The sequence below is a fragment of the Tripterygium wilfordii genome, chromosome 3, assembly GCF_013401445.1.
Source record: "Tripterygium wilfordii isolate XIE 37 chromosome 3, ASM1340144v1, whole genome shotgun sequence".
Taxonomy (NCBI): domain Eukaryota; kingdom Viridiplantae; phylum Streptophyta; class Magnoliopsida; order Celastrales; family Celastraceae; genus Tripterygium; species Tripterygium wilfordii.
In genome coordinates this window covers 6,918,655-6,932,343 of record NC_052234.1, presented here as the reverse complement: position 1 = coordinate 6,932,343, position 13,689 = coordinate 6,918,655, and the positions used below count along the sequence as shown (strand labels likewise).

The following is a 13,689-nucleotide window of genomic DNA, read 5'->3' as shown; positions in this document are numbered from 1 at the left end:
CGAAAACTCAAACAAGTTTTGGAGGTAATCAAATTTAGGCTTTGCTTGGATTAAAAAAAAATAGAGTAGAGTTAATGGAGGGAGAGTTATGGAAGGGAAGTTAATGGGTAGGGATTACATTGACTAACCATCACTTGGATAGAAGGTAGGGTTAAGTAGTGTTAATGAGAATTAAGAGATCTGAGTTACAAAAACCCCTATTAAAATTGAAATGAGTGAAAAAATTTTATGGATGATTTTATAAAGAATAAACAAATTTTTCCCTCACCTCACAAACCCCCAAATTGAGGTTCACAAAATGTAGAATTAAGTGATGGGGAAGTTCCCCCTCCTTAACCCCACTTAACTTTCTCTCCTACAATCCAATAAAAGTGAAGTTACTCTCTAATTAACCCTCCTAACTTAATTATCTAAAATATCAATCCAAACAAATATTGAAAGGTTAAATAATAACAATAAAAGGGGTCAATTTTGAAAAGTCAAAATAAAAAGTCTGGACCCGTGGTTTCCCATCCCATCTCAACTCACTGTATCATACCGGAGGTTTGATCATTGATTTAGTTCAGGCTGCGAGGGCGATAATGGAAGCGACGGAGCATCGTCGATTGATACTACACGATTTCGTTACCCTGGACGACTGCAAGGTTGGTTCTTCCGATTAAAATGATTTGTTCGTTAATGGGTATTTGTGCATGTTGCCGATACTTTTGATTGCTTTGAAAGGAACTGGAATTCATTCACAAAAGCTGCAGCACTGTCGGATACAGACCCAATGTGCTGTCCACCACTCTCTCCCATCTTATCGCCACCAATTGCCCCAATCTCATCCTCCCCTTCGTTCCCATAAGAGGTATCGTTAGTCATGATGTTTGACGCTCTGCTTCTTATTGTTTTGTGTATTTTAGAGTTTGTGGTGTTTTCTACAGAGAGGCTGAAAGAGAAGGTAGAGGAGTTCTTTGGGTGTGAGTATGAGCTCTGTATTGAATTCACCGGTTTGATCAGGTTACTTCCTTGTTCCTCTTCATCAGTTTCTGTTCTTTACATCATGAGATTGCTATCAATTTCTGTCCTTCACAGATTCATCCATTTTCATTTTTCCAAGAACCTTTTTTGATTATTAATCCAAACTGTATGAAAATGAAGTGATTGTGACTTCGTGTACCTCGTCACCATCATCTAAGACAAACACTTAACCGTCCTCGAAAGGGGACATAGTTCCAGCATCAGTGTTCAAGTAAGGATCTGCAATCCATTTTAAAATTAGTGACCAGAAACAACACATTTTGGAAAGAATTGGCATGAAAAAAAGGAAGAAGAAAGAAGAGGACCTATTTTAATGGAGGTAATGCAAAGACCACAAACCTCAAGAAACACACCAATACTAGTAGCAGTCAGTCTTTTTCTATGTGTTTTAGTTTTACCACCATCCCTTATCACCAATAGGTCCAATACATACTTCATTTTCTTCATTGCTTTGTCCCTTTTTGTTTCCAAAATGATTCTTCTTTTTTATTTGGATGGTGTGTACTGTACCCTCGTGTGTATTAGCTTACAAATGTAACTGAGATAAAATAAAGTGTTGATTTGATGTCATTGCATTATAAACTTAAGAAGAAATTGATTAATATCAGACAGCCTGGGATTTTGTATGACCTCAATGATGTATTAGAACTGTTGGTTGTCTTACGAGTAGAATTTGAATAATCTAACCATCAGACAGAATGGTGTCTTCAAATGAGAATTGATACCGAACTCTCTCTTTAGAAACAATTGCAATTATCCTGGGTTCTTTGATCTGTCCAAAATCTGGTTTTTGAATATTCCCCCTCTGTTTTATTGATACAATTTTCTACTGTGGGTACTTATCAATGCCACATAACATAAAACTGAAACCTGCCACTGCTACTTCCCAAATATATGTCTTTGAGCTATGTGAATTGATTTTGTACCTCAATGATTAATACATTTACCTGTACCATCCGTTTTGATTCAGCTGGCTGAAGGGAGCAAGCATTGGATGGCATAGTGATGATAACAAGCCTTATCTCAAGCAAAGGGATTTCACGGTCTGTAGGCAACTTGTGTTATGCCACCTTGCTGCCATTTATTCTTTTTCCCTATAAGCACTATGTTGTGCATTCTAATTATTGTCATTTGTTTGTTCTAATAGCATCTTCTTCTCTCTTTCCACTTTCTGACCTTTGGCAATTATAAATATTTTGTTCCTTTGATATCGACCTGTGGTATATTACTTTCTCATTCAATGCTGACAGTTCTCATTTCTGGTGGTAAGGCAGTTTGTTATTTGAATACTTACGGGGAAGATTTCAAAGGTGGACTGTTTCACTTTCAAGACAGGGAACCAGAAACTATTATGCCTTCAGCTGGAGTAAGTCATCTGTTAATGATATTTGTCCGCCTATTGCTGGATCAAATCCAATATATAAGTCTTTCTTGATGGTTTGCTTGATGTATAATTTTTTTCAACACTCATGATTTTACCAGGATGTTGCGATATACACAGCTGACAGCTGCAATACTCATTTGGTGGATGAGGTATGCTTATTTTTGTTCTTTGTGTGTGTGTAATGGAAGGAATTTCCAACGGTAATATACAATCAGGAGAAGATATAATTTGGTAGCAAAGAACACATCAACCTCTATCACACACCTCACTCAAACAAAGAAGAAAAGACAATAGAGAATTTAGCTCTTTTTTTTTTTTTTTTTTTTTGTGTGTGTGTGGACACAATAGTAGTGAGATTTTTGTGATCATATTCCTGAATTGGAACAGTAATTATTTTTTGTGATGTCGGAACTGTGTATTTCATTCTCATCACTGGATTCTTTGTTCTGTTTTGTATTCCTGTCCTATGCTAATTTATTTACCTTTGGACAGGTAACTGATGGGGAAAGACTTACACTTACATTATGGTTCAGCCGTGATAGTAACCATGATGAGGATGCTAAACTCATCTCCCTTCTGTCACAAAGAATCATGGATAATTCTCTTAATATGCCTAATTTGTGCCTGCCTATGCCGGCATCCATCAACATGTACTGGTTCTCTCCAAATCAAGATTTTGACCACCAATCAGGATTTAATTTATGTTGTGGCCGAATGCATGTACTAGGATTTGATATTTATGTTTCCCCAGCAAGTAACTGTTTGACAGATTGCTTGGATGCATTGATGGAGCCCCTGCAAGTAGTGAGGGGAGAAGAGTTGTTCCAGCAGGAATTTGTCAATATTCTGCATGCACTTCAGGTAATTTTAATTTGTTGCCGCACGTTTGTCTTAATGTTTTCTGTCTATGCTGAAAAATACTGTAAATATGCGTTTCATATGATGACTTACCATCAAGGTATCCTATGAGTTCCAACTTTCAACTGATCATCTGTCGCAGATCTAATTTGAACAATACACAACATTGCAACAGAGCTGCTACTTTCTTCATATAGTTACTTGTCAATTATTAGAAAAACATAAGTCATAAGTAATTGTGGATATGTATAGAATTGGGGAATTATGTATGGGGTCTAATCTAGCAATCTAAGGGGCTGTGTTAAATGGGTGATCTTGAAGCCTGAAGCTGTCTTAAGGAATTCGACTAAGCCATTCCACTATGTATCTTCGGGGTGTTAGGAAATATATGTAATTTTTAACACTGGAAAAATGAAATCCTGTGATGACATTATTTTGGTGCTATTTTTGAACTCTTGATTGCGATGCCTCTCGTAGAAATTTCCATGAGATGTTGATAATTTGGTATGATGAACATAGTTCTCTAATGCAAGAATATTTCTATGCGTGCTGCCATCGGAATTCACTTAATTTTTTTTTATATTTTTAGTTTATCTTAGTGAAGGAGGCTCTGCTACCCCTGTCAGAAGTTTTACGGTTTTCCTTGACATCAACATTGTATATCGAATTAGTAACCCTACACCTTTTGTTATCTAAAATAGGTGCTACAATTCTACTTTTGGAAAGCCTCTGTATTTCAAACTTCCAAAGGCAAGGCAGAGACTGGAAAGGTTGTACTGTTATCGCAATTGAAACAAGAGGAAATTAGCCGCCTGAAATCTCTATTCATAAGAGACTGTCAAGTAGCGCAGAGAGTTTTCAATTATGAAACCCGAGAAAGTGACGGGCAGCATCATTTTGACTGGGCCATTTTTTCTGCTGCTATTGCTGCATGGGAAGCTTATACCGGTAAGCTTTATAACGAGTTAGTAACGAGCTTACCATATTGGAGAACTAATCAATCTATATATACTGTATCATTTGAAGAATCTTGAAGGCGAACTTGTTTCTGATCTCTCTCATGATGTTAATCAATCTATATATATTTTGCTAGAAAACACGGCATGATGAGACTTGGAATAGATTTGTAGTACAATTTCAATTGCATCTTTTAGTTTATCTATTCATGACCATTTTTTCCCCCTCATATCTTAGTCAGTATATGTCTCAGATACAAGTAATAACTTTCTATAGATTCATTTAGCATACTGACTGAAGCTTTTTGGAGATACTCCATTTGTGCAAAGTATTGCCAAAGACATCATAGAACACAATATCAGCCTTGTTTAGAGTCATCTGTAGTGTCATGAAGCCTTGTCCATCATAGTATAATTTCAACTCCTTTGGATTCCACCACCTAACATTACCTCTCCAAGCCTTTGAGCCACCTCCACTAGTTAGAAACTGGATTTGGCTGCACCAAGAAAGAACTCCTAAATCAGTACAATGTAATATTGGAATGTCAATATACGAATATGTATCGATTCATGTACCTCTCAGTGCTAGTGATGTGCTCCAAGCAGTGGTCATGCCCGTTGATGTACATATCCACATTGTTTGCCTGAAGTATTGGTAGAAGCTGGGCTTCAAGCTCCTTGGTGACTCCATGTTCTCCAGCACTTTTGATTGTATGGTGACCCACAACTATTTTCCATTTTGCAGTGGATTTTTTCAGTGCTGAATCCACATCCTGTGGTCAATTAGATCATGTTTAAGTCTGCATTATCATCAGTAAACGACACTTTGCGGAGTCTAATAATCTGAGTTTTGTGTTGGAGTTGTTGAAATTACCTTCGAGAGATTTGAAAGGTAAGCCTGCCTCGAGGGGGAGAGACCTTTCCAATCATAGGTTTGATCCCCAGGGTTAGTGAAATATTCATCCACAAATGGAGTTGTGTCCACAAAGATGAATTCCACTATTTCTTTGTTTTTACAGTCAAATAAAAACATCAATTTTTCCTGCATTGACTTAGGAGTGTATGTATATATATGCATATATATAAATTCTCGTATGCGCACTAACTTATAAGGGCATCACTTTTTGAGAACGTGGATGAGTGAAATGACAATTGAGACCCATTACTTTGGGTCCCACATGTTTTAAATCAATGATGAAAACATTGATGAGTATTTTAAGTTCGTATAGGAGAATCTTATATATAAAACTTAATGTACCCATATATAAGTACCTGCATTGATGATAAATGATCTGAAGCATAGCCACCTTTTATCCTTTTTCCTTTGACTGGGACTCAATTGTGCTTCAACATCACCCCTATAGTCATGATTACCCAAAACTGCAACAAGGGGTAATTAATCTCAATTTGATAAAGCAAATTTAGAATTGATAATGGATTGATTCTAGTAGTAAATAAAATAAACAAGAAATAATATAATTAGTTGTATTATGTCAAAATTGGATGTATTTACCAGTATACCATTGTTTCTGCAAGCTTGGGGCGGTGTATATATTTGTAAAAGACTCATGAAATGCAGGATCATCAACTCCTGTTAATCCATCTTCATAGAAATTATCTCCAGTAGATATCACAAAATCTATATCAAGTTTCTCTCCAATTACTCCCATCTAAAACAATTGTTGATTGATAATAAACTTGTTAATTTCTTGAAGAAATTAAAACACGGGAAAGGGAAAAAAGAGAGAAGAAAGATTAACAAGATATATATGTTGACTGGTTGTCGGCATAAGTAAACGAATATTCGGATATTCCATGGTAATTAACTGGTGATGGTTCTTTAATTAATATAATAAACTGATTAACAAGAAGTCAACCACTTCGTTAAATTTCCACTAAGTGGATGAGTAATGCTAATTTCTGAAAATTTAGAAATCTGAAAAAAAATAAATTAGGTGAATAAAAACTTCAGTTGAATGTGTAAAAATATGATAATTTAATTAAGTGTGACCTGTTGAGCAACTTTAGATTGGTTGTAGAGTCCCCTTCTTCCCCAGTCTCCGACAACCAAGAAGCTGAGAGAACCATCTTCTTTGATGATCCGGTGCTCGAAACGTTGAAGCTCCGCCGCCGCTGACGAACAAATGAAGCACAGCCAAATGGAAACAGTTGCAATGGAGAAAAGCATAGTTTTGTTGATGGGTTGAGAAGATGCCATGTTTTCAAAGAAGAAAAGCCAGAGAAGAATGAATATATTGTTGAGACTTGACACTTGTGTGTTTCTTTTGCGGCCAACCTGGAATATGGATTTTATGGCCAAAAACTAATTGAGTTGGTTGAAGGTGAATTCTTTAAGTTTTTTATTTTTATTTTTATGACCAAAAACTAATTGAGTTGATAAGGCATATGCCTTGTCAAGTCAAGCTACTTTTGGAATATGCCTTACCATGTAATAAAATAAAAGAAAAGGAGAAGAGGAGGACTTTGGATAATTTTATTAGGATATGCCTTATCATGTACTAAAAGAAAAGAATAGGAATAAAAATAGAACAAAACTCCAGCACAATTTCATTTAAAATTCTTCAATCTTGATGGGCCGCCATGTTGTGGGCCTAACATAAAAATGAGGCATTAATTTCAGGGCACATGTCAATCCGGTACCCATTCTTATACTTTTAAACATCTAGGTCTAACAAAATAGGGACAATATCAAGCCGGTATCCACTCTAACACTTTTGGACATTTAAGTTCAACAAAAAAGTACATGGTCATAAAAGTACCCATGAAATGATCATTTACCTTTCTACCCCAACCTCTTTCTTCTCTTTCTTTCTCCTTCTTCATCTCTCTCTTTCTTCATTTTCTCTCTCTTCTTCGTCTCTTCTTCTCTTTCTTCTTTCTTCTCTCTCTAGACCTATTTTTTCTCAATTTAAAGGTTAAAAAGCTTTACATCTATTGTTTCTATTTTTCCTTGTTTTTCTTTAGGTGTAGATATTGAGTACATGATTTTCGTTGAAGATTTTATTGAGTTTATGAGTGCTGGATCTAAAATAATTAATCTGTCAAGTTCGGTAAAATCATTCAGACATGTTCATGTTATTGTTTTGACAGTGACATAATAAACAAAATCCTTGTCATATTCAGATTTCTTCCAAAACATCCACTAAAAAGGGATACCCGAAGTTGATCCGTTTTGCTCTTGTAATGTTACTGTCAGTAACATTGAAACAATAACATACGATCTCATATCTGTAGTAATATTGAAACAGTAACATAAGATCTCAGATCTGCATGATATCATATATGAACTCAGATTACAATCTCAGATCTCATAGTAGATCTCAGATCTAACAAAATGAAGACGAACACTAATAAGAATAATAATAAGAAAATGAAGAAGATGACAGTAAAGGTGCGATGGTGATGGAGGAGCGACAGTGGTGGTGGTGGTGGTGATGAAAATGGAGGCGGATAGTGGCAATGGTGGAGATGGAGAGTAGGTGTCTTAGCTCTAGGTATTTTTTTTATATCCATGACTATTGAAGAAGAAGGGCAAATGTGGGATTATATAATTATTAATTTTTAAAATATGTGTTTACGTGGAAAAGAGGTACTTATATGACAAAATATCTTTTTTCTTTGACCTATGTGTCCAACTTTAATAAGGTGGGTACCAAAATGGCATTTGTCGCAATAAAAAACACATGGACATAAAAGTACACATTGAATGTCCAATTAACTTTATCCTCCCATCATTCTTTCTCCCATAAATCTCTCTTCGTTTTCTTCTTCCTCCCTTTCTTTCTTCTTCGTCTCTTTCTTTCTTTCTTCTTCTTCTGTCTCCTTTCTTCTTCATCTCTATTGAATCTGAAAAATATCTGCACAAGTGATTTCTTCTCCTCTCTCTAGATCTGTTTTTTTTCACAATTTAAAGCTGAAAAAGTTTTAGATATGTTGTTTATATTCTTTCTTGTTTTGATTTAGGTTTAGATGTTAGGTTTAGTTATTTCTTTTTTTTTAATCCAGTGAACCTATCGAAATATGACATACACCCCAATTTATAATTTCCTCTAATTTTCCCATACAGTAATTTATTTAAGAATAGTAAGAGTGTTTATGAAGTTGATTAGCTTTGACTATCCACTATCCATATGTTGTGGAATATTAGACATACTCGTGACCACATCATCAACTAACTAGTTAGGTTGAAAACTTGAGTCGTGACCACATCATCAACTAACTAGTTAGGTTGAAAACTTGAGTGAGGTGGACGTACATTAAATATTTCAACATGGCTTTTTTGAAGAATCTATTGGGAATATATGCATGGAATAATATCCCAATAATATAATATAAAAGTGACTTTTTTGAACAATGATCTGCATTTACCAATCAAACAATAATGTTAGGTAACCTGTAGCCATAACAAATTTTAGTCAAATCTTGATTTACCTAACAAACACTAATGTTAGGTAGCCTGTAATCATATCAAATTTTAATCAAATCTTGATTATTACACCTGGGACATGTTACTCTTTACGGATTCAAAATAGGGACTGAAATCTCAACTGTCAAATCTCATAGACAATTGAGATTTAGTAAAAAAAAATTCACACTTCAAGCATGCGTTAAACCCTAAATATCAAGTTATATATATACATAAAAATTCTCTACTATGGACGTCTGTATATTAATAATAACTTGTGCACTTCATTTTTTAAGTGTTTTAAAAAATAAAATGACAAGTGTAATTCACTATTTTAGGTCTCACATGTTTCAAATCAATGGTGCGATTGAGATGCGTAAGATAATATAATTTATGAGTGTCCGCATAAGAGAATTTCTGACATACATACATACACACCACAGGTACAAAGATAATAGCTGGCTTTTAGATCTTAATGAAGCTGTTCTGGTACACAGACAATATTGTTTAGAGTAGTTGTCTAGGCATCAGAGCGAAGAAGTTGCTTGTATGTGCTCCATTTGTGCATAACATTCCCAAAAATGTCATAGAATGCCACGTCAATTTGGGTTTGAGTGATTTGTGCAGACATGAAACCTTGTCCATCATAATACAACTTTATTTCCTTGTGATTCAATGGATCCACATCACCCTTCCATGACTTTGACCCTCCACCACTTGTTAAGTACTGAATATCACTGCACATACATATAATTAATTAAGAATTAATATTGTTTTTTCATACACTAGCTATTTAAACTGAATCTTATATCTATTATAACTTATTGTTGAATTACCTGTCTCTGCTACTAATGTGTTCCAAGCAATGGTCATGTCCGTTTATGTAAAGATCAACTTTGTTCGCCTGAAAATGTAGACTAATTAGCTTCAAATAGTGCCACTAAATCTGTAGATATATATATACGAGAATTCTCTTATGCGGACACCCACAAATTATATTAACTTACGCATCTCAATCTCATCATCGATTTAAAACATATGGGACCCAAAGTAGTTGGTCCCACTTATTATATCACTTTTGAAAACATTTAAAAAGTGCAGTGTGTAAGTTATTAAGTTACGGACATCCGCATAAGAGAATTTTTGTGTATATATATATATATATATATATATATATATAAAAGAAACTTAATATGTGCATAATTTTTTTTTAATTTAACTGTACCTTGAGGATTGGAAGGAGTTGGGTTCGGATTTCAATGGTGTCCCCATGATGTCCAACACTTCTCATTGTATGGTGACCCACCACAATCTTCCATTTTGATTTTGATTCTTTTAAAGCTGAATCCACATCCTATATAATATCATCACAAAACCCAATTAATTAGGCATGCATAAATTCAATAATTTCTTAATTAATTATGATTGAAAATTAATTAATTACCTTTAGGAGATTAGAAAGGTATTGATGCCTTGGCAGTACTCCTCTCCAGTCATAGACATGGTCCTCTGGCTCCACAAAGTATTTGTCTACAAAAGGAGTTGTGTCCACAAAGAAAAATTCTGCAATTTCTGCCCAAGTGGACAAGATAAAAGAAAATCAAAAAATTCCGTTTCATGAAATAAGATGTTAGGTGTCTAATAATCATGTAAACGAAAATACTCGGTTTACCAGTATTTACGATAAAAGATCTCAAGCAAATCCATCTGCTATCCATTTCTCTAAGGACTGGACTCAGTTGTGCCTCAACATCACCCCTATAGTCATGATTACCTAAAACTGCAGCATAATTACATATCTAATTGTAGGCTTAAATTTATAATTAAGGGATTAAGATCTATGCTTAAATAAAAGTTCTATATTTAATTAATGACATACCATTATACCATTGCTTTTGCAAGCTAGGAGATGTGTAGATGTCCATAAATGATTGGTGGAATGCTGGATCATCCACACCAGTGAGTCCATCATCATAAAAATTATCTCCAGTCGAGATTACAAAATCAATGTCCAATTCTTCTCCAACATTGCCCATCTGGATCATATAAAATTAAATACATAGAATAAAAAGTATATATTGGTAGGGCATCAATCATAGAAGTTATTTATGTCACTCAAAAAAAAAAGAAAAAGAATTAAAGTGGATAATTAGATGATTGATTTATATATATTCGAACCCCTGAAGTATCAGATTATTAAAATTGAAAGGCCAATAAGTACTTTTATAGGTAGCTTGACGTGGATTTAGACCCTTCGCAATTCTATAGAGTCTATAATTCACATCTAATGATAGAGAAAAAGTTAGATAAATTTTAAAAATTGAGAAACAAAAGTATGATGTAATGTGACACACTTCTCAAATTATAAACTGTAGAATATTAAACGAATTGTGGAGTTTTTAGATCTGACGGGAACCCAAACGCGTATATACTTAGATACCAATAATATGCATCAAGCTAGAAAGATCAAGGAATCTTCCTTGAAATAAAAGCACAGTACCACTGACACAAAGCTAGAAAAACCCAAAAGATAATAAAACAAAATATTGATTTAAAAATTCAAAATAATTTGGTGGCGTGCCTTCATTGGACTAGCTATCTTGTATCACTACTATCTTTGCTAGTAGTTTCTTTTTCTTCTCGCAACCCAATTAATGCCTCCCCTAGATAATTAAGAATCCAAATGAGAAGACTTGATTTCTAAATGTCTAATTGATCAGTTTATTTGTTAGATAAGAATGATTAACATATAGTTGACCGTTGAAAATCTCAAACCTATTCACATCCATGACATTGTCCGTTTTGAGTTTACCGATCCCGGAAATACATCAGATCCACATGACTTTGTTCGCCCTGGACAATCTCATTTAATGGTACTTAAGCCCAAGAGAAAAAGCCTCAAACATGTGAGAGTGGGTTATCTCATATAAACCCACATCACTTGGCTTGGCCAAGCGATGTGGGACATATCAACTCGTAACACTCCTTCACACATATGTATTAGGTTATGTCAGATCCAACAAGTGGATAGATGGAGGTTCGTCCAATAGGACTAAGACAATCCTTTGATACCATGTCGAAATTACCAACCCTACTCATATCTATGATATTATTAGCTTTGTGTTTACTGCTTTGTGTGGATACATTTTCAAAAGAGGTTAGTCTGGAAAAAAAAGCTCCACTCTTTTAATCTCAGATTTCAATCTGTTTCTTGTACAATCATTAATGCTAAACTCTCATTTGTCTATGACATTATTAAAATTGAAAGGGTAATATGTGGACCCAAAGACATAATTTGATACCAATAATATGCCTTGGGCTGGAAAGATCGAGGAATCTTCCTTGTAATAAAAGCATAATACCCCCCACACAAAGCAACAAAAACCCATATGACAATAAAACAAAGCATTGATTTAAAAATTCAAAATAATTTGGTGGCGTGCCTTCATTGGACTAGCTTTCTTGTATCACTTTCTTAGGTACTTGTTACTCTTCTAGCAACCCAATTAATGCCTCCCCTAGTTAATTAAGTTCCCAAAAATGTGATTTGTTTAGTCTCAAAATGTATTTTTTTTTGGTTAGATTCAATAAAACCACATTGATATGCTCTCCCATTAAATTATTATATCACTAAACCACAGCAAAACATTATCTCTGGACAAACAAAAAAAAAAGAAGAGAAAAGTAAGCCATCAATGATTAATAAATTTATGTATGAATAGAAGTCTTGGCCAATCAAATCTACGTACAAGGAAAAGATTACTAATGAAATGGATGATGATGAGATAACCTGGAGAGCAACTTTAGATTGATTGTAACCACCTCTCCTTCCCCAGTCTCCGACGACAAGAAAGCTAAGAGAGCCATCTGGTTTCGGGGCGTGAGCGAATCGCTCAAGCTCTGATAGACATGGAGCAACAACAACACATAGCAAGTAAGCTGTGATGAGCACATGTTTGTTCCAAGGACCAGACATGGCGTATGGCTACAGCCTATATGAGAAAGGAGGAGAGATTCAATAAGTTTAGATTACTATGTATGCTTTTTAACGTGTATATATATACACCAAGGTGGTCCCATTAACAATAAAAAAAAAAATGTAGTTAACCCAACTCAAAACGCAATTAATATTAATATTCTGTGGTCCCATTTCTTGTTTTATTTGCGAGAAATCCAATTCAGTCTGTTCACTTGAGTGAATTTCTGATGCAGGATCTGAATCTTTCGCATTTTTGGAGTGATTTATCAAACAATATATAAAATGGTTGGTAAGAAATTCAAATATTGGAATACACAAGGAAACAACAAATAAAATTAAAATTAAAATTAGGTGGGGTAGCATGCTTCATGGTATGAAGAGTCTCAGATCATACACGTTATCCACCCATCACTTTATTTGTCTTTTTTCTATAAAAAAAAAACATTAATTGGTTAAAAAGTGAGTTGTCATGATTTTAAGATCAAAAAATGGGATTTCAGTTACCAGGATATTTACGCAAACTTAGAAACACAGAGATATTTTTTTGAAGAATAGTTTTTAATAATGGCTCATATTAGAAGTAGTACTTAATGCCTAAAAATTATAAGGAAGGGGAAATTGTGCAAAAAGATAGTGTAACGTATTAGTGGAGTACCTAGATAGTTGATATATAAGGGTTAAAACCCTAACCGAATGTACTACTGAAATTCCTATATTGAAAACAACCATAAACCCCATGGACATAGGCAAATTGCCAAACCACATAAATTCTTTGTTATTGTTTTCTTCTCTCTATTTTCGATTGCTTCATTATATTGTTTTATTATCTATGATTGTTTGCGAATCACCTGTTTTGCAATAAAAAGTTGTATAATTAATTATTTGTGACAAAGATTATTAATTTGCAGTTCAAATTAAATATAGACACTGCTCTGTCTGGGAGTTGTAAAATGACTTTGGATCTGGTGGTCACAAGCAGAAATGATCAGACTCCCACTCAAAATGAACAAATAACAGATTCTATCTAATCACTAACTATAGGATCTCCAACACACCATACCCC

At 34.4% G+C, this 13,689-nt stretch overlaps 3 protein-coding genes across 3 annotated transcripts; 1 reads left to right on the top strand and 2 right to left on the bottom strand.

The window, feature by feature from the left end:
* Window positions 1–484: 484 nt before the first annotated feature.
* LOC119986914 lies at window positions 485–4,436 on the top strand. Its single transcript, XM_038831608.1, has 8 exons — window positions 485–644; window positions 724–850; window positions 927–1,002; window positions 1,994–2,066; window positions 2,294–2,389; window positions 2,506–2,556; window positions 2,900–3,268; window positions 3,967–4,436. The coding sequence occupies exons 1-8, from the start codon at window positions 582–584 to the stop codon at window positions 4,297–4,299; spliced, it is 1,188 nt and encodes a 395-aa protein (XP_038687536.1). The 5' UTR covers window positions 485–581; the 3' UTR covers window positions 4,300–4,436.
* Window positions 4,389–6,551, bottom strand: LOC119986922 (purple acid phosphatase 4-like). The gene is made up of 6 exons (XM_038831614.1): window positions 6,233–6,551; window positions 5,735–5,891; window positions 5,494–5,601; window positions 5,096–5,226; window positions 4,798–4,994; window positions 4,389–4,718 (listed from the first exon to the last, which is right to left on the bottom strand). Exons 1-6 carry the CDS (start codon window positions 6,437–6,439, stop codon window positions 4,505–4,507), a joined length of 1,014 nt encoding a protein of 337 aa, XP_038687542.1. The 5' UTR covers window positions 6,440–6,551; the 3' UTR covers window positions 4,389–4,504.
* A 2,469-nt stretch (window positions 6,552–9,020) lies between these two features.
* On the bottom strand, window positions 9,021–12,672 carry LOC119986934 (purple acid phosphatase 8-like). The gene is made up of 7 exons (XM_038831626.1): window positions 12,438–12,672; window positions 10,527–10,683; window positions 10,320–10,427; window positions 10,092–10,219; window positions 9,873–10,001; window positions 9,484–9,551; window positions 9,021–9,384 (listed from the first exon to the last, which is right to left on the bottom strand). Exons 1-7 carry the CDS (start codon window positions 12,621–12,623, stop codon window positions 9,168–9,170), a joined length of 993 nt encoding a protein of 330 aa, XP_038687554.1. The 5' UTR covers window positions 12,624–12,672; the 3' UTR covers window positions 9,021–9,167.
* Between the last annotated feature and the right edge of the window lie 1,017 nt (window positions 12,673–13,689).

Bases quoted from the DNA above. Each gene is read 5' to 3' on its own strand.
- LOC119986914 (XM_038831608.1), top strand. From the start codon at position 582: ATGGAAGCGACGGAGCATCGTCGATTGATACTACACGATTTCGTTACC. The intron at 851-926 runs GTATCGTTAGTC...TGTTTTCTACAG, and splicing joins CCCCTTCGTTCCCATAAGAG to AGAGGCTGAAAGAGAAGGTA. The intron at 2,390-2,505 runs GTAAGTCATCTG...TGATTTTACCAG, and splicing joins CTATTATGCCTTCAGCTGGA to GATGTTGCGATATACACAGC.
- LOC119986934 (XM_038831626.1), bottom strand. From the start codon at position 12,623: ATGTCTGGTCCTTGGAACAAACATGTGCTCATCACAGCTTACTTGCTA. The intron at 10,684-12,437 runs GTTATCTCATCA...TATATGATCCAG, and splicing joins AATCTAAAGTTGCTCTCCAG to ATGGGCAATGTTGGAGAAGA. The intron at 9,385-9,483 runs GTAATTCAACAA...ATGTATGTGCAG, and splicing joins CACATTAGTAGCAGAGACAG to TGATATTCAGTACTTAACAA.
- LOC119986922 (XM_038831614.1), bottom strand. From the start codon at position 6,439: ATGGCATCTTCTCAACCCATCAACAAAACTATGCTTTTCTCCATTGCA. The intron at 5,892-6,232 runs GTCACACTTAAT...CAATTGTTTTAG, and splicing joins AATCTAAAGTTGCTCAACAG to ATGGGAGTAATTGGAGAGAA. The intron at 4,719-4,797 runs GTACATGAATCG...TTCTTGGTGCAG, and splicing joins CACATCACTAGCACTGAGAG to CCAAATCCAGTTTCTAACTA.